The sequence below is a fragment of the Equus przewalskii genome, unplaced genomic scaffold (genome assembly GCF_037783145.1).
Source record: "Equus przewalskii isolate Varuska unplaced genomic scaffold, EquPr2 ChrUn-12, whole genome shotgun sequence".
Taxonomy (NCBI): domain Eukaryota; kingdom Metazoa; phylum Chordata; class Mammalia; order Perissodactyla; family Equidae; genus Equus; species Equus przewalskii.
Window position 1 is genome coordinate 1,527,301 of NW_027228749.1, and position 21,100 is coordinate 1,548,400.

Consider the following 21,100-nt stretch of genomic DNA (forward strand, 5'->3'; position numbering starts at 1 on the left):
TGCCTCATATATCCCAGACTTGGAAGTGAAGAAATTGGCAACCCAGCAACGCCTGGATTCTACCCCTATTAGATCACAATGCACTCCCTCCACCACCTCCACATGTGTGGTGTCAAAGGAGGCCTGGTCTAGATGTAGGACTTTTATCACTTCCTGGAGGTGATGAGCCCACCCCTCCTGCAGTGTCACTGGAGACCAAGTGGAGAGCAAGTACTCTCACTCTCACCAAGGGGTCAGGAGCCTCCTCCCTACGCCCAGGTGTCAACAGAGCCCAAGAGGGGGAGCTTGGACTTCTATCTCCACCTGGCAGTAACAAGACAGCAACCAACGTCCCTTGTAAGAGCAGCATGAAACAAAGACAGTTAAAGAGAAGGTTTAAATAAGACAGAATCTCATAACGTAATACAAAAATGTCCAGGTTTCAATCAAAAAGCACTCATCACGAATATCAAGAACTGGGAAGATTTCAAATGGAATGAAAAAAGACAATCATTAGATGCCAACATCCAGATGACACAGATTTCAGAATTATCTGACAGGTTTTAAAGCAGCAATGATAAAAATGCTTCAACAAGCAATTATGAACTTCAAACAACTGAAAAAATGGAAAGCATCAGTAAAGAAAGAGAAGATACAAAAAAGAACCACATGGAAATTTTAACTCTGAACAATACAATAATCAAAATAAAAAGCTCAGAGGATGGGCTCAACAGCAGAATGGAGGGAAGAGAAGAAAAAGTCAGTGAACTGGAAGATAGAACCAGAGAAATTACTCATCTGAAAAACAGAGGGAAAATAAAGCGAAAACAAAGGAACAGAGTCTCAGGGAACTGCAGGACTCTGACAAAAACAATCTATATTCATTCATTGGTATCCCAGAAAGAGATGAGAAAGAAGTTGGGGCTGAAAATGGACTTAAAGAAATAATGGCCGGAAACTCCCTAAATTTGGCAAAAGACCTACAGACTCACGAAGTTGAGTGAACTTTAAACAGAATGAAACAAAGAAACCTACACCAAGACACATCATAATTAAGGTTCTAAAAACTAACGACAAAGAAAATATCTTGAAAACAGCCAGAGGAAAATGACATGAGTTACCTAGAGAAGAAAAACCAAGAGGCCATTTCCCCAGCTGTCAGCTTCACACCCTTCTGCCTCAGCCCCAATCCTTGCCAGCAAAATGAATGCTCAGTACTCACCTAACCCTCCTGAAATTAGGACTAGTTGCCTAGCGAAATGTAGAAAACCCGAATCCCTCTCCTTCACTTTCCCCTTCCAAATCTCCCATAGTCATCTGCTTGGCCAAAGCCAAGTCACATGCACTACAGAACTACAAGACAGTCTGAGAAATATTGACTTTTGTTTTCTAGCCTCCAGGGTGCAGTAAGGCAGGCTCAGGGGTTGGGAAAGGAATAAATCTGAGGGTGTCTCTCTGTAATATCCATTATACAGTTGTTTGAGTTCTCTTGCTCACCTCTCAAGTGGATGACAAGTAGTGAAAAAGCAGGAAAAAAACCCAGCAAGAAGTAATAGGTCTGCATATTCCAAAAACAAAGCAGTCCTAAAGTATCTTTCTGACCCAATGTATTTTGGGTTTCTGAAGTTCACTGGCACAGACCTACACCACCTGTCAGCCCTGCTGAGGTGGTGACCCACATACAAAGTAGAGGAAGGCTGGCACAGAGGTTAGCTCAGGGCAAATCTTCCTCAAGCAAAAAAAAAGGAGGTAGACTGGCAACAGATGTTAGCTCAGAGCAAACCTTCTTAACAGAAAAAAAAAAACCCAGGAATAATAGCCAAGAACTTCCCAAACCCGGGGAAGGAACTGGATATACAAGTACATGAAGCTAAAAGAACACCTAATTATCTCAACGCAAAAAGACCTTCTCCAAGACACATATTAAAACTGTCAAAAGTCAATGACAAAGGGGCTGGCCCCGTGGCCGAGTGGTTGGGTTCGCGCGCTCCGCTGCAGGCGGCCCAGTGTTTCGTTAGTTCGAATCCTGGGCGCGGACATGGTACTGCTCATCAGACCACGCTGAGGCAGCGTCCCACATGCCACAACTAGAAGAACCCACAACGAAGAATACACAACTGTGTACCGGGGGGCTTTGGGGAGAAAAAGGAAAAAAAGAAAAAAATCTTTAAAAAAAAAAAAAAAGTCAATGACAAAGAATTTTAAAGGCAGCCAGGGAAAAAAAGACAGCAACCTATGAAGGAACCCCCATCAGACAATCAGCAGATATTTTACAGGCCAGGAGAGAGTGAAGTGACATATTTAAAATATTGACAGATAAAAACTGTCAGCCAACAATACTCTATTCAGCAAAGTGACCTTCTAGATATGAAGCAGAAATAAAGCCTTCCCCACACAAACAAAAACTGAGGGAGCTCACCACTACTAGACCTGCCTTACCAGAAATGCCAAAAGGAGCTCTGGGGCCAGCCCCATGGCTGGGTGGTTAAGTTTGTGCACTCTGCTTCAGCGGCCCAGGGTTTCGCTGGTTCGGATCCTGGGTGTGCACATGGCACCACTCATCAAGCCATGCTGAGGAGGCAGCCCACATGCCACAACTAGAAGGACCCACAACTAAAAATATATAATTATGTACTGGGGGCTTTGGGAAGAAAAAGGAAAAATAAGATCTTTAAAAAAAAGGAGTCCTTATTCCAGAAACAAAAAGGCAAAAGTACACAAAAAAAGCTTTGAGTAAGGTGATAAATGACATAGAAACTTGTAAAGCTATTAGAGAATAGGGTGTTAAACACTCAATTACAGCATAAAGATTAAAGGGGTAAAAGAAGGATTAAAAATAACTAAAGCTATTTCAACATGGTATTGAATTCACAATATAAACAGGAATAATTTGTGACAACCAAAACATAAAAGGGGAGGAGGAAAAGGATGGAACCTGTATAGGCAAATGTATAGGCAAATGAAGATAAGATGCTATCAGCAGAAAAAGGACTATTTTATCTTTGACACATTGTATACAAACCTCATGGTAACCACAAAACAAAAATCTAGAGACATGAAACAACAAAAAAAAGGAAACTGAGAAAAACATCACAGAAAATCACCAACTAAAATGGCAGACAGAAACACAAGGGAAAAGAAACAATGGAGATATAGAACGACCAGAAAATAAAAGATAAAATGGAAATTGTAAGTCCTCATATATCAATAATCACCCTAAACATAAATGAATTGAATTCATCAATCAAAAGGCACAGAGTGGTCGGATGGATTAAAAAACAACGCCAAACTATATGCTGCCTTCAGGAGATTCATCTCAGCTCTAAAGACAAACACAGGCTCAAAGTGAAGGAGTGGAAAGTGATACTCCAAGTAAACGGCAACCAAAAGAAAGTGGATGTAACCATATTTATATCAGACAAACTACACCTCAAGCCAGAAAAGGTAACAAGAGACAAAGATGGACATTATACAATGATAAAGGGAACAATCTATCAAGAAGACATAACATTTATTAATATACATGCACCCAACATAGGAGCACCAAAATATATAAAGCAACTATTAACAGACCCAAAGGGAGAAACTGACAGCAACACAGTAACAGTAGCAGACTTTAACACCCCACTTACATCAATGGATAGATCATCCAGGCAGAAAGTCAACAAGGAAACATTGGCCTTAAATGACACACCAGACCAGATGCACTTAATAGATACATACGGAACATTTCATCCGAAAGTGGCAGAATGCACATTCTTCTCAAGTGCACATGAAACATTCTCAAGGATACACCATATGTTGGTCACAAAGTAGGCCTCAATAAATTTAAGATTGATATAGCAAGCATCTTTTCTGATCACAACAGTATGAAACTAGAAATAAGCTACAGGGAAAAGTGGAAAAATCACAAATATGTGGAGACTAAACAACAAGCTACTCAATAACTATTGGCTCAATGAAGAAATCAAAGGAGAAATCAAAAAATACACAGAGACAAATGAAAATACAACATACCAAAATCTATGGGATGCAGCAAAAGCAGAACTAAGAGGGCAGTTTATAGCAATACAGGCCTACCTCAAGAAACAAGAAAAATCTCAAATAAACAATCTAATCTTACACCTAAAGGAACTAGTAAAAGAAGAACAAATGAAGCCCAAAGTCAGGAGAAGGGAGGAAATAATAAAAATCAGAGGGAAAATAAATGAAATACAGAGTAAAAAGACAATGGAAACAATGAAACGAAGAGCTGGTTCCTTGAAAAAATTTAAAAAATCAGAAATGAAAGAGGAAAAGTTACAACAGATAGCACAGAAATAAAAGGGATCATCAGAGAGTACTACAAACAGCTATATGCCAACAGATGAGAAAATCTGAAGAAATGGATAAATTCCTAGAATCATATAATCCTCTAAGACTGAACCAGGAAGAAATCGAAAATCTGAATAGACTGATTACTAGTAAAGGGACTGAAACAGTAATCAAAAACCTCTCCAAAAATAAAAGTCCAGGACCAGAGGGCTTTACTGGTGAAGTCTACCAAACATTCAAAGATTTAATAGCTATCCTTCTCAAAGTCTTCCAAAAAGCTGAAGAGGAAGGAATACTTCCTAACTCATTTTATGAGGCCAACATTACCCTGATACCAAAACCAGACAAAAACAACACAAAAAAGGAAAACTATAGGCCAATACCTCTGATGAACATAGATGCAAAAATTCGCAACAAAATATTAGCAAAACAAATTCAATATACATTCAAAGCATCATACATCATGATCAAGTGGGATTTATTCCAGGATGCAAGGATAGTTCAACACCTGCAAATCCATCAACGTGATACACGTTAACAAATCAAAGGATAAAAATCACAGGAACAGCTCAATAGATGCAGAGAGAGTAAGTGACAAGATTCAACATCCATTTTTGATAAAAACTCTCAATAAAATGAGTATAGAAGGAAAGTACTTCAACATAATCAAGGCCATATATGACACACCCACAGCTAACATCATACTCAATGGTGAAAAGCCGAAAGCTTTTCCTCTAACATCAGGAACAAGACAAAGATGCCCACTCACACCACTTTTATTCAACATAATACTTTAAGTCCTTGCCACAGTAATTAGGAAAGAAAAAGAAAGAAAAGGTATCCAAGTTGTAAGGGAAGACGTAAAACTGTCACTATTTGTGGATAATATGATTTTATATATAGAAAACCCTGACTCCACCAAAAAACTATTAGGAATAATTAACAATGTATACAGTAAAATCACAGAGTACAAAATCAACACACAAAAATCAGTTGCATTTCTACAAACTAACAACAAACTATCAGAAAGAGAAATTACGAAAGTAATCCAATTTACAACTGCAACAAAAAGGATAAAATACCAAGGATAAAAGACCAAGGAGGTGAAACACTTTTACACTGAAAACTATAAGATATTACTGAAAGAAACTGAAAAAAAACACAATGAAATGGAAAGACATTCTGTGCTTATGGATTAGAAGAATGAACATAGTTAAAATGTCCATCTTACCTAAAGCAATCTACAGATTCAATGAAATCCCTATCAAAATCCCAAGGGCATTTTTCACAGAAACAAAACAAAAAATTCTAAAATTTATATGAAACCACAAAAGACCCTGAATAGCCAAAGCAACCCTGAGAAAAAAGAAAAAGCTGGATGTATCATACTCCCTGATTTCACACTATGCTACAAAGCTACAGTAACCAAAACAATACCGTACTGGGAGAAAAAAAAGACACACAGATCAATGGAACAGAACTGAGAGATCAGGAAGAAACTCACACATATATGGACAGCTAATTTATGACAAAGGTGCCAAGAACATACAAAGCAGAAACAAAAGTCTCTTTAATAAATGGTGCTGGGAAAACTGGACAGCTACACGCAAAAGAATCCAACTAGACCACTATCTTACATCCTACACGAAAATTAACTCAAAATAGATTAAATGTAAGACCTGGAATCATAAAACTCCTACAAGAAAACATAGGCAGCTCTTTGACATCAGTCTTCGCAGTATCTTTTTGGCTATGTCTCCTCAGGCAAGGGAAAAAAAAGAAAAAAGGAACAAACAGGACTACATCAAACTAAAAAGCTTCTGCATAGCAAAGGAAACCATCAACAAAACGAAAAGACAACCTACCAAATGGGAGAAGACATTTGCAAGGCATACATCCAATAAGGGGTTAATATCCAAAATATATAAAGAACTCATACAACTCAACAGCAAAAAGCCAAACAACCTGATTAAAAAATGGCCAGAGGATCTGAACAGACATCTTTCCAAAGAAGACACACAGATGGCCAACAGACACATGAAAAGATGTTCAACATCACTAATTATTAGGGAAATACAAATCAAAACCACAAGACATTACTTCACACCTGTTGGAATGGCTATTATCAAACAGACAAGAAATAACAAGTGTTGGAGAGGATGTGGAGAAAAGGGAACCCTTATACACTGCTGGGGGGAATGTAAACTGATGCAGCCACTATGGAAGACAATACAGAGATTCCTCAAAAGATTAAGAATAGAACTACCATATGATCCACCTATTCCACTTCTGGGTATTTATCTGAAGAATACAAAAACACTAATTCGAAAAGGTAAATGCATCCCTATGTTCATTGGAGCATTATTTACAATAGCCAAGATATGGAAACAACCTAAGTGCCCATCGACAGATGAATGGATAAAGAAGATGTGGTATATATACATACAATGGAATACCACTTAGCCATGAAAAGAGATGAAATCTTGCCAGCTGCAACATGGACGGACCTTGAGAGTATTATGCTAAGTGAAGTAAGTCAGACAAAGAAAGACAAATACCATAGGATTTCACTCATATGTGGAATATAAAAAACCAAACAAATGAACAAACACAACAAAAACAAACTCATAGAAGCAGACAACAGATTGGTGGTTACCAGAGGGAGGGCAAAATGGGTCAATTATGTGGTGACAGATGGAAATTACACTTTTGGTGGTGAGCACACTGTAGCATATGCAGATGTCAAACTATAATGTTGTACATATGAAACCTATATACAATGTTATAAACCAACGTTGCCTCAAAAGAAAATCATATAGGAAAAGGCTGAAAGATTTGACTACAGAATTCTTAAATTTCACCACTGAAATACACACACACACAACAAAGTCAAAAGGCAAATAAACTAGAGATCATATTTCCAATACATGCGACAAACATTTAACACGTTCAATGCAAAAAAGATCCTACAAAGCAAAAGACAAATACCTCAATTAAAAAATAGGCAAGGAGTGCAAACAGACAAGGAACAAAAGAAACATGAACACCCAAGTGTCCATCAATACTAGTAAACAAACATTAAATAAAACAAAGCAGCATTTTTAACTTCTCAACTTAAAAACTACCAGTGTTGGTGAGAGTGTGGAGAAACGAGCAAAAATTTTGCATAGTCTTTGTTCTACAAATGCTGCCTTTGAGGAATTAAAATTGATAGCTACAACAAATATTTGGTTACAATAATATTTACTAATATTATTTATAATAGCAAAAAAAGAACCCAAATACCTAAGCAGACAGGCTAGCTAAATTACAGCACACCCAGACAGTGAAATACTCTATAGCCAGTAAATATGATATTGAAGAAGAATAAATGATTATAAAGAAGAAAATTATGGTTTCCAAAAAAGAATGTACATGAAACCCCATTTCTGCAGCTCTCCTTCGCTTCCCACTTTGCCTTGGAAAGGAAGAATAAAAAAATGAAATAATACACACATACACACACCCATGTGTAGACCAAGGGCTAGCAGAGTAGATAATAACTTATTAACAGTAAGAGGATTAAGGAGATTAAATTTTTTTCCTTTGTGCATAGAAAATTTACCCTACATGTTTTACAGAGAACGTATAAAAGCTCCTATAATCAAAAGTCAGTAAGCATTTTTAACCAACTCACAAAGAACAGTTTCTCAGAATGTTAATTTATTCTGGTAAATAGAAACAGGAATTTCAAGTTATAATCTTCAATGGTTATTCTTTTGAGTATACCTATTTTCTATTTTTTCTTCCACCCCACTACCGATTTATCCACTCCCACCACCAAGTTTCCACGTTTGCCTATTTACTTTTTCATTCACCCACTTTAACTCATCCACGAAAACTTGCAGCCTCTTATCTATCTTCTCATTTTCACTAAACCAGCACACATCCATGTCTCTGGGTGTACTATTTACAGTCTAATCTCAATGTGCACACTTTAACCCTCTCTCACACATGTTCTCAAAGTATCACACCCAAAAACACATGGAAGGAAACAGGCAAACACACAAACATATAAACTTTAGTCAAGATACCTCAAACATAAACAGCAGTCCATAAATCCACATTTAAGTTGGATACACACTCCTTACAGACACAGAAAAACACATTCTTATACACTCAGAGACTTATAGACACTCAGAGACTCAAGAAGGGAGAGATTTTTCTCTTTCATGTCTGTATCCTATCCATTCATCTTTATCCATCCCTCTTCTGAGCTGGACATAGAACCACATCTTTTGTTTCATTCTGAGAATAACAAGACTTCACACTTCCTTGATACTTAGCATATAAGTTCAATAAGTACTTCTTTATAAATTTGAAAGCACTCACACGACCTAGTCTAGAAATTCTAGGAGGGCAGAGTCCATATTTATTTTACTCCTATCTGTACCAACACCTTATAGTATGTAGCTCTCAGTGGCACTCAATAAATAATGAATTAACGACTACATCACTCACTACTGTTGTCCAAGGTTCTGTCACACAGTCAAGGCACGCACTGCGTGCTCCATTTTATGAAGAAAACAAGGACCGGAGACGTTAGGTGGGGATTCAAGCGCAGGTCAGCAAACAGGGACCGGGTCTCTCCATCCGCAGGAGATGCAGTCAGGCTCGCTGCCTGCAGACCTCAGGGGAATGCAAGTTTCAAGCTTCGAAGATTCTAGGGAAAGGCTAGTAAAATAAAATAACGACGTGCGGCAATGAGCCGATAAACTTCTCTTAGCTGCATATTTTAATATATAGCCCTGGGGGAGAATTAACCGTGCTCCTGCACTGTACCCGAAGAAGAAAACTGAAGCGTGAACACGAGTTCTGCCAGTTTTCACAGCAGCAACCAATTAACCAGGCCGGGCCTCCAAACCTACCGGAACAGAAACTTTAAGCCACACCCTCGGGGCCAGGACGTCCTCTGCTTCTTCAGAAAGTCTCACGTTTGGCACAGGGCTCTCACCAAGCTCCCCCTCCCCGCCCCAGGCAGGCCTCACTTCCCGTCCCCAATCCCATTCATCCCGTGTGCGTGGGCCCGCGCGCAGCGCAGGCGGCGGCAAAGCCACCTGGCCCCAGGCCGGGTTCCTTTCCGCCCAGCGCACCCCGGGGCGGGAAGGGAAGGCCCTACCGTCCGTAGGTAAAAAACCCCCAGGCCAGTCCTCCCACGGCGCCGCAGGAGCGCTCCCGGCGCGCGGTCCCCGGCCCGAGAGAAGGGAGTCCCACCGAGTTTGCTAGCCCGGGGTGGAGGCGGGGGATGTCCGCCCGGGGCCACTGACCTGTCAGGCCCCACTGCCTTAATTCCTGCTCCTGCACCAGCGCCCGCGGCGCCTCGGCTCCGCTCTTGGTCTGAAGGGCCAGCAAAAAGCCGGGCACGTAGCCCCCACGGGTCGCGGCGCTCGCGCGCTCCATGGAGCCGGGAGAGGCTCCGCCCCGCCGCCCCCCGCACTTCCTCCCCGACGCGCGCGGCCGGAGCTCGTGGGCGCAGCCGCCGCCAGAGGGCGCGCCGGGCGCTCTGAGCGACCCCGCAGACGGCCTCGAAATTGCGGTCCGCGGTACGCGCACGCCGCCAGGTTCTGGCTCCCGGCGCTTCTGGTCGTGCTTATTCCCGCTCTAGGCGTGTGATGCCTGAAACGCTCGTCAGGGGATCAACATGTGCTTGTATTTCACTTATTATTTAACCAACATTGACTGTCATGTGGCAGGTATTCTGCTGAGTTCTGGGGTTATAGAATTCAATAAGACATCGTCCCTGCCCTCTAGCGATTCACAGCAAGATTGTAAAGGATAGCGTGTTCCGTGCAGTTAACACTGGTAATAAATTGCTTTGGGCCCTGAAATCCTCTTACTTGCTCCCTGCTGACTGTAGGCCAAAGTTAGGAACCTCTAAATGGTCGTTAATTAAGATCACGAAAGGTGTCATTTCCACAGTGGATTTCTCAAGTGAATTATGGGGAGTAAATTGAAGCGATGTGTTAGATTGGGGGACACCGTGAGTCAGCATCAGCTTTGAGTGGATTTATGATTAGTAGTGTACCAATAATACAGATGTTATTATAACACCACCCAAATAGCTGCATTTATTGATGCAGTTACAAGGGGTGCCCTGAAGGCTTTACACATATTTATTTGCTCGTTTAACCCCCATAATAACCCCACAAGCAGGCACTATAATTGTCCCCATATTACAGATGAGGAAATGGAGACTTGGAATGGTAAGTAGCAAAGCTGGCACAGGAACCATATTATTCTCTGGTGACATCATCAGAATACTATTCCCATTTAGGTTAATCTTGGTGCTTCCATCATCAGTAAACTTGCAGATTACAGTTGCACTCTTCCACATCCTCACCTACCATTAAAAAAAGGGAGGAATTATTGGTGAGCTACAAAAGAGATGACTTCAGGTTGGTTTATTCATAAAACTACAAGCACCGTTTTGTGAACCTAATTCTGTGTCCTGAGTCCTTCTGTAAATACTGACTGAGCAGCTACCATGTGCCAAGCACTCTTTTAGCACTGGAGATAGAGGCCACTAATCTCATCTGTAGGACACTTAAATAAGTTATACTTATATTAAGCTTATATTTTGAAAGGAGGAGACAGGAAATTAGCAAATAAAAATCAGGTAGTGGTCAATGTTAAGCTGAAAGAGTCAGAGTCACATAATGGGACTACACTGATTTCCCACTTGGGTGTTTTCTCAAAACCTTAAGATAGATTTGCATCCTTTGTTGGCTTCCCTGGAGGGGCTTCTGTCCTTTGTGGCTGCTCAGTGAGTAGTTTTTGCATTCTAATCTCTGTGTTTGACTTATTTCCTCCCCTTCAGGCCCAGTGGGTAGACTTATCCACTAAAGCAGCCCGCCCCTTTATCAATCACCTGCCACTCAAAAGGGTGTTTATTATTTTTAACTTAAAGTACATTCGTTTTGGCACAATACCAGAGATAGGGTCCTAGATATAAGCTAAATGTTCTGTTGGTATATTGAGTCTGGCATCTAAAATACAGCTAAGAAAGGTAGCTGAGAGACTTCAAATCAGCTAGTGAGATGATGCCTATAAAAGTTTTATTCTGGATGCTGCATGAGTAGAGACTGTAGAAGGGGACAGGGAAGAAGCAGGGGGACCAGTTAGAAAACTATTACAAGAGTCTGGGCAAGAGACAATAGTTATTGGGCCAGCATGGTGGCAGTGGAGTGGTGCATAGTGGTCAGATACTAGTATATTGAAAAGGTAGAGCCTGTGAGATACACTGACCGAGCATCTGAGAAAAATAGAGGAATAAAGGATGTTTTCAGGGATTTGGCCTGAGTAAGTGGTAGAATGGAGTTTCCATTTCAGGAGGGGGGAAGACCAAGAATTTGAAGGTTTGAGGAGCATCAAGAATTCATTTTTGGACAGAGTAGCATGAAATGGTTACTAGATACTCAAGGAGAGATTTTGAATAGATAATAAGATAGGTTAGTCTGGAGTTCAGGGGAGAGGTTGAAACTGAATATGAAAATATGGAAGTCATCATTTTAGGATGGACCATAAGCCTTGGTACTTGATAGGATGGGACCCTGTAGGGGATGATTGGAACTATAAAAGAAACTAAGCCTTGGACAACTAATATTTAGAAGTTGAGAAGATGAGGAGGAACCAGTAGAAGAGATTAAGAAGAGCAGCCTAGATAGTATGAGAAGTAAGGGCGTGGTGTCCCTGAAGCCAAATGAAGAAGAGTTTCAAGAAGAGTAATTGTGTCAAATGCAAATGAGAAGTGGAATAAAGATGAGAGAGAAATAACCACTGGATTGGGTAATATGGTGGTCATTGATGACCTTGACAATAACAAGTTCTGTATATTGTGGAGTCAAAAGCCTGATTGGAGTGGGTTTTAAAAAGAATAAGAGGAAAGAAAGTGGAGACAGAATGTCTCACAGAAAACTGGCAGTAATAACTGAAAGGGGATATGGATCAAAGGGAGGGTTTGTTTTGTTTTTGATGGGTTATGTTAGAGCACGTTGAATGCTGATGGGAACAATCTAGTGTACAGAAAAACGTGATACTGCAGGAATGATGTCTTTGAGTGGGAGGAGGTGGGACCCAAGGCATAAAGACAGAGTTGGCCTAAATAGGAGCATAGACAGTTCACGCATTGGAGCATGTGGAGGCACAGTATATGGACAGATTTGGTGTGAGGGCCTGTGGAAGGTTTCGTCCAATTGTTTCTATTGTTTAAGTGAAATAAGAAACAAAGTCATCAGATGAGCTTGAGAAGGAGGAAGGGGGTTTTTGGAGGTTTGAGGAGGGAAAGGTGTGAAATAGTTGTCTGGGGAAGTGGGAGAGTGAATGACTAGAGAAGTATGGTAGCATTACCAAGCAGCAGTGAGGGACACTTGAGGTTTATGGTCATGAGACAATAAGCATGGTGTGTGCTGGGTGCAGGTGGAGAATAGTTAGAAAACTGGATTTTACCAGGGTTGGATTTTTGCCAGATAAGTACAATAGAGAGTGATTATACTGATCATATCTCCAGTGTCTAGAATAGAGGTGAACGAGGCAGAAAAGATCCCTGCACTTATGGAGCTTAGATTCTAATGATGGAGACAGACAAAATGGGGGCAGTAGGTAACAAGTTATCAGGTAGTATTAGTGATAATAAGATAGTAAAACAGGGTAATGAGATTGAGAGTAGGGCTGGGGAGCAGCTCTGGATAGGATAGGCTGAGAGAATGTCACTAAGAAGATGGCATTTGAGCTAAGATCTGAATGATGGGAAGCCAGCTATGTGAAATTAGGAAGAAGAATGTTTAAGGCAGAGACCCCACAAGGGCAAAGCCATTGAGGAAGGGTTAGCAAGGGAGTAATAGATTTTTTAAATTGGTGAGGGTACACTTGAAGGGACTTGGTCATTGATGGGATATAAGGCTGAAGGGGAGACAAATGTCAAGATTGACTTCCAGGGGCTTCTGCCTTGGATCACTGGGTGGATGTTGATGCCACCACTGAGAGAGAGAATATAGGAGATAAAAGCTGATTTGAGGAAGGGAAGATAATGATTTCACTTTTAGGATATGTCGAATTTGTACTGAGAGCAGTACCTGGCACATAGCATGCACTCAATAAGTAATATTAAATGTTTGAATGAGGCGCCTATCAAACAATTCTAAAATCCAGGACTTATGATTGTTATAACCTTGAGGTACAGAGGACTTTCACTGATAGGCAAACTAAGGCACAGAAAGTGTAGGCAACTTGTCCATTTTCTAGTGAGTCAATGTTAACTGCCAGGATAAAATCTAACCCCAATCCTCTTTCATTTGTTGCTCAGGTTATATAATCGTGGGGTTCATGTTAATTCTTTGTTTTATTACTCCACAGAGAGGGTACAACCTTTGGCAGCAGCAACCCAATGGGATTAATGGTAACCAAAACATGCCAGTGATGAGCCTTAGCACCTGCCAACTGTACCAAAACAAGCATGACCAGTACATGTTAATGAATAAGTTGTTTCTTATCAATTATGGCATGATAGGTAGCAGCAGAACACCAGTTGGCAGCATCTAGTGCGTCAGGTATGGAGCTTGAGTAATAGCTGTGATGATGGGTGAACATTTGTACAGACTTCTTGAGTACATAGACTTAGACCTCTGAGCTCAGGTTAGGATTAGGTCAGTGCCCTCGAGTGGACAAATCACTCTACTGGGATGAAAGAGACTTGACTGTTTCTTCTCCCAAGAAAGGAAAAACTGTATTTTCACTTTTGATGTAATTATACATCTTTGGCATCAAACAGCACATAATAAACTTAAAACCCAGAAATTCAGGGGAAATATACTAAAGAGAGTGCACATTTAAGTATATCAACAAAGTAAATCTACCATACAGGATTCTTGCCCAGTCACTTCAGAAAACTGCGCTTCCCCTTTAATACCAAAGGTAAAGGTTACACTGGGATGTTATCAAATAAATCTTAGGACAAAGGCCAGAGATTGTAAACTGGCACTTTGCATCCAAATCCGCCCACAGGTTTTATTTGACAAGATTATTTTCCTTTCTAATTAAATTCCTTTTGATTGTCATAACTTGCCATGAAGTTAGTCATATACGTTGTCACTCTTTCTGTTCTCTACCCAGCAGTATAATATTTATGCAGTCCACCTAGCTAATCCCACAAAGCTTGAGTTTGCCAACTCTGGAATTTAACTTTTGTGACATAGTTCCACAGAAGGAATAGGACATCTCAATAATAAAACTGTGAAGCCAAAATGCTTCTCATGACTTAGCCTACATTGAAATATCTTAAGGTAAGGTAATCTTGCTACCAAGGGGCTACAGTCTTAAGAACTCCTTCCTACTCTGGTTAACAAGAGCCCCAAACCATCTTATGCCCCAACTCCACAAAGCCTGGGTTTTAGGTTTGAAAACTGGGCACATTTGTTTGCATATGTATCTATATTCCTGAGGCTCTGTTGTAACTTTGATGCAAGGAAGTTCTCCCACCTCCATCCCCAAGAGTGCTCAAAATTGTCGTGCACAATTAATCTTCATAATCAAAGACTTTTAACAATCAGAGAATGCTTTCGGGAGGCCTCTGATACACAGCAATTTATAATGAGGATAATAATAGCTATCCTATAATGATGTGAAAATTAAATGAAATAATTTTTTTATAAGGAACTAAGCACAAATTTGAATGTCCAGGATATTGTGAAAAACTTAAGCTGAAAATGAGCTTGAAGATCACCCAAGTATCTACATCTCATCAGTGGAGACACAAGAAATTGAGAGTTATCCCTCATTTTTGAGGTCCCATCATAACCTTATTTGCTTGGGGAATCCACAAGCAAATGTTGCATAGTGTTTTTCTCATATGTGTGGCCCGAAGATACAGGTTCTAAAGGTAAACAGAAAACACACATACACACACAGTCTGGAATATCTACTCAATGGTGGGGTCATGGATAGCCAGCTTTGGTAGATTATATTACTCTTATCAACTATTCACTTTCTCCCCTGTAAGATGATCATACATCCATGCCATCAGCCATGTGACTTCAGTGCCTCCCAACAGGCAGAGTCCATATGATTTGCTTTGGCCAATGGAATGCAACCAGATGTGATATACTCTACTATATGAGCTAAAGCTTTAAATGTGCTTGTTTAGGTTGTTCCTACCCTTTGCCACGAGAACTATACAAACCAATTAGGGGCTGTGCTAATTCAAATCTTTCCATGTCAGTATAAATTCCTCTTATTAAAAATAAATTTTTAAATATATCTATATTATAAAAATATCTCTTTCTACATAAGTCTATAGTATGAAGTCCCATTATAGAGTTCTTCTCCATCTTGATGAACATTTATGAAGTTATTTTCCATTTTTCACTATTAATGCCAGTTAATACTTGTTGAATTCTATATGCCAGGCCATGTGCTAAGCACTTTACATGTATTATCTTCTTTGTTCCTCACAACCACCTTATGTGGTAGGTGATTATATCCTATTCCTCATTTCACAGATAAGAAAACTTGAGACAAAAAAATGTTAACTTGCCTAAGGTCAGAAAACTAGTTAGTGATAGAATCCACATAATCTGGCTCCAGCACCTAAGCCATACCCCAAATAACGCTGCCCATTTCTATCACTTCTCCAGTGGTGAATATGACCAATCTTTTTATTTTGTTTTGTTTTCCAATGTGAAGAGGAAAACAGACATCTCATTGCCTAAAATTTCTTTGGTTACACATCTGATTGAAGATCATGTCATAAACTAACTGACCATTTTTAATTTCTTCTTTTTTGAATGGCCTGTTCATATTCTTTGCTTATTTTTCTACTATATTGTTTGTCTTTTTCTTATAGTTGTGTGGAAGCTCTTCATACATTTTGAATTTTCATCTTTTGTTGATATGTTGCAAATATATTCTCCTGCTTATAGCTTTTCTTTATTCCTTGTTTAGTTTTATGTACAGAAGTTTTGAATTTCCATGAATAAAACTTTTCCTTCACTGTTCTTGGATTTTGTCTTAGTTAGAAAGGCCTTCCTTTTCTCCCAGATTATATAAATATTTTCCTATATTTTCTCCTAGTATTTCTCTAGTTTCAATTTTTACATTTATCTCTGGAATTTGTTTTTCTATACAGTGCAAAGTCAGGACCTAACTCTAACTTTTTTCTTAAATAGATAACAAACATCATTCTGATAATTCATCCTTTCTTCAAGTGATTTGAAATAGCATCTTTATTGCAAACTAAATTCCTTTATATACATGAAGTTATCTTTTTTTCACAAAAATACTACACTGTTTCAATCATTTAAATGTTAGTTTGTTTTGAAATATTTCTTTTCAATTTTTGTCTTCCTTTTAATTTTTTTATACATTTTCTCCTCCAGTATTCAGTATAGATTTAAGAATCAACCTGTCAAGTTACATAAAAAATTCAACTGGCATTTTGATTGGATTGCCTTAACATTATCAATTATTCTTGGGAGACTGGGAAACTTAATAATCTTTTCAGTGCTAAGATTTCCTATCTGGGAACAAGATTTTTATTCAAGTCATACTTTATGTCTTTCAGTCAAGTTTTATTGTTTTCTTCATGTAGGTCTTGCACATTACATTTTTGTTTATTCTTAGAAAATGTTTAGTTTTCCTTTAGTTAATGGACTCCTTTATTCTATTATTTTTTCTAATTGGTATATAGAAAAGACATTGATCCATGTATGTTGTTCTTGTATTCTGCTTCTTATTGAACTCTTTTTTTAGTAGAAAGTTATTCAGTTGGTTCCTTTGGATTTTTTAAAATTTCCACTTATAAAAAAATATTATTGCATGTTACTGTGATCTTTAGTATATAGTTTAAAAAAGTAAAATAAATGTGTTTTCACAGTGAGAATGAGTCAATTATGCCTAATAGAAGCATTAAAAGATGCTGGTGTATATGAGGCCAGAGAGGATAAATAGCAATTATCTTATTTCATGGCACTACTAGCCATAGAATTGTAGGCTATATGGACCTTCAGTTTGACCCAAGATGATGAGTCCTAATACATTTCAACTTATTATTTTAAAATTTAGGGGCTGGCCCCGTGGCCGAGTCGTTAAGTTTGTGTGCTCCACTGCAGGCGGCCCAGTGTTTCGTTGGTTCAAATCCTGGGCGCGGACATGGCACTGCTCATCAAACCATGCTGAGGCAGCGTCCCACATGCCACAACTAGAAGGACCCACAATGAAGAATATACAACTATGTACCGGGGGGCTTTGGGTAGAAAAAGGAAAAAAAGTAAAATCTTTAAAATTTACATACAGCAAATTAATTCTCTCTTTTTTTTTGATTTTCTGTTCCATGAGCTTTAATAATACTTAGATTCTTATAACCACCATCACAAATAGGATACAGAACAATTCCAACACTCTTTAATCTCTCAACCCATCCCTAACCCCTAGAAACCATTGGTCTGTTTGCCATCACTATAGTTTTATCTTTTCCATAATGTCACATAAATGGAAATATATGGTGCGTAATCTATTCAGACTGGCTTCTTTCACTTAGCGTAATGCATTTAAGATTCATCCATGTTGTTTGTGTGTTAATAGTTCATTCCTTTTTATTCCTGAATAGCATTCTAGTGGATGGATATACCACAGTTGTTTATCCATTCATCTGTTGAAGGACATTTGGGTTGTATTCAGTTTTTGGTGGTTATGAATAATACTGCTATGAACCTTTGTGTACAAGTTTTTGTGTACGCATATCTGTTAATTTCCCTAAATACATATAAGTAAGATTGCTGGGTCACATGGTAGGTGTTTAACTTTATAAAAAACTACCAAACTGTTTTCCAGAATAACTGTTCCATTTTGCATTTAACCAGCAATGTATGAGAGCTTCAGTTGCTCTAGATTCTTACCAGAACTGAGTATCGTCAGTATTTTTTCTACCTCCAAACCACACCCAGAATCATCCTCTCCTCAAGTTCTCCACTGTCCCCACCCTTACCCAAGTCTTGGCTGTCTCTGATGTGCATGCCAGAAGGACCCTTTGCCTGAGGAGCAAATAGGAGGACAACAGCCCCCAGAGACTCACTGGATATGAATGTTATTCTTATATGTGAATGAGCCGGAGCCATCCACAAAACTTTCATTCCCTACTGATCCAGGATTTTATCTTAATTTTCTTTTGGGCTATTTTAAATATTCAGTAGGTTTTTATGGCTTTTCTGGTGACTTAACTGTGGAATATGACATTGTTTCTATGGGAAAATGTATGTTTTCAACAGTGGATTAAAACTAACTTTTTAGAACTCTTATTTCTTCATTGGAGATTTTTCTCATTTTTTATGGCTTTTAAGTACCTTTAAATCTTTTTAACGAGTTTATATTCTCTGTTTCCAGTCATCTTTGAGAATCACGCAGGGCAGGTCTTGCATTGCTTGTTTTTGTGTGTGTGAGAGCATGGCACGCAGTCCTGGACCCCAGGAAGCGCCATCAGCACTGCTGCTTGACTGACATTTCATTTCACATAAGTTGATTTGTGGAGGGTATTAGATTAGCTTACTTTTGAATAAATCCCTGGATCCTCATTTTGTGCTTATCACACCTTAGCTTCTTGTGGCTGCTCTAACGAATTGCCACAAACTTAGTGGCTTAAAACAATATAAATTTATTATCTTACATTTCTGGAGACCAGAAGTCCAAATGGGTTACTCTGGGCCAAAATCACAGTGCCCACAGGGCTGTGCTCCCTCCAGAAGTTCTAGGAGAGAATCTATTTCCTTACCTTTTTCTGGCTTCCAGAGCTGCATTCTTTGGTGCCGAGAACCCTTCCTCCATCTTCCAGCCAGCAGCATAGCACGTCGCTTCAGTTGTTCGAACGACCTTCTGTCTTTACAGTCAAAGTGCCCTCACTCTCCCTTTTATAATGATGCCTGTGATTACAATAGGCCCACCTGGATAATCCAGGCACCTCTCCCCATCTGAGCATCCTTACTTGAATTGCATCTGCAAAGTCCCTTTTGCCAAGTAAGGTGAAATTCACAGGTTCTTTGAATTAGAACATGGATTTCTTTGGGGGCTGTGTTTTCAGCCTACCTTAATGTCCATGATTTATCTCCTCATTTCCTTTCAACGTGAGTTTTCCCTCCCTCCTCTGTACCTAACAAAAAAACCTAGCATGTAGCAGGCATAGAATAGATGCTATGCTGTCAGTGATTCCCATACTACTTAGGACTGACTGATACAGGCTTTACTACTGTAACAAATAAATCTCCAAATGTTAATTCAGCAAAAGCATATTTCTCACTCATGTCACAGTCCAAAGCTTGTCAGGCAGCTTTTCTTGGCAGTTCGCCTTCAAACAAGATCCAAGCTCCTTCTATCACATAAAGCGGCCCTCTTAAAAGAACTGGCTTCCAAAAGGCAATATTTATTGAATGAATGTAAGTAAAATGCAGACTTAATAGAAAGAATTAGGAAATGGGAGAACATCTGAGTGGAGGTAGAGTCTATGCTGTTCAAATGCTCCTCCTGGGTGGGACCTTTGCAGAAAGTCCTCTGTAAACACGATTATACATGCATGCATATGTACATACGCACACACACACTCCTTCAAAACCCTCATATATATTACCTTAGAACTAGTCATTGTTATCTATCATTTGTATTATTGCTCTTTCCCAATAGGATGAGTAAATGATTTGAGCCTGTATATTAATTTGCATGTATTGCTACAGCCCAATGAAGAAACTGACTCACTTGCAAATTGGCATTTAGCTTAAACAGAGAGAAAATTTGAATCAAGTTTCAAAATATTTTACAAGTAATTTAAAAACAACACAAAACATATTTGGCAAATTCAAAAGTAAGTAATTACATGGGGCCAGCCCCATGGCTGAGTGATTAAAGTTCCATGCTCCACTTTGGAGGCCCAGGATTGACAGGTTTGGATCCTAGGTGTGGACCTGCTCCATTTATCAGCCATGCTGTGGAGGCATCCCACATACAAAGTAGAGGAAGAGTGGCACAGATGTTAGCTCAGGGCTAACCTTCCTCACAAAAGAAAGAAATAATAATAATAATAATAAAAGTAATTAATTACAAAACAAAGCACTAGAGCATTAAAATAAAATTATATTTTAAAATATTGTTTTAAAAGTAATTCTTGTATTGGCCTAAAATTGTAAAACTGATTAAGTAGGGAGAGATTAATATCCAGTTTATAAAAGGATTCACTGGTTTTCCTATAACTAGGCATCTCTAGTACATTCAAAATTATCCAATTTACAAATAATTCATTTATAAGGTAAACTTCCTATATGTAAAATGATTGTACTAAAAATGTTCTCTTCGGAATTTTATTTTCAAAAGATACTATTCTAGTATAAGTTCACATTTATAACTGAAAGTGTTTATAAAAAAATCAGTCTTTAAAAAGTTACAGGTCCAAAGAATATTAATTACAGTTGGCTAAACTGCTGTAAAAGAAAATTAAAAATTCAGTAGCACAAACAAAATAGCAGTTGACTCATCTCTTATGTAACAGTCCAAGATTAGTAGATCCAGAGGAGAAGATCCAGTCGTTTAGGAAGCCAACCTAATGGGGGACCCACCATCTTTAATGCCTGGTTTCCCAAGGTCTCTCTCTTACGAACATTCCAGGCTACAGGAAAGGACAAAGAGTAGAAGTCCAAGATAAACCATTGGCTTTTTTAAAGATAAAGATAAAGAAATGAAAGCATTGTATAGTACTTAAACCATTGCCTTTAATTATACATAAATCATATTTAATTCATGG

At 38.9% G+C, this 21,100-nt stretch overlaps 1 protein-coding gene across 6 annotated transcripts in view; it reads right to left on the reverse strand.

Moving 5' to 3' along the window:
- Positions 1 to 9,959, reverse strand: part of CHD1L (chromodomain helicase DNA binding protein 1 like) — a 63,066-nt gene extending 53,107 nt beyond the window's left edge. For 4 of the 6 annotated variants that reach the window (XR_011536679.1, XR_011536678.1, XM_008540210.2 and 1 more), the window contains exon 1: positions 9,600 to 9,959. Coding sequence is in view for 2 of the 6 variants with exons in the window: in XM_008540210.2 (XP_008538432.1) it covers positions 9,600 to 9,732 (133 nt within the window). In the remaining 4 variants the exon portion in view is untranslated. Of the gene's footprint in view, positions 1 to 8,793; positions 9,007 to 9,200; positions 9,398 to 9,599 lie in introns of those variants that run through there. The other 2 variants (XM_070607602.1, XM_008540211.2) reach the window with 2 other exon arrangements.
- Between the last annotated feature and the right edge of the window lie 11,141 nt (positions 9,960 to 21,100).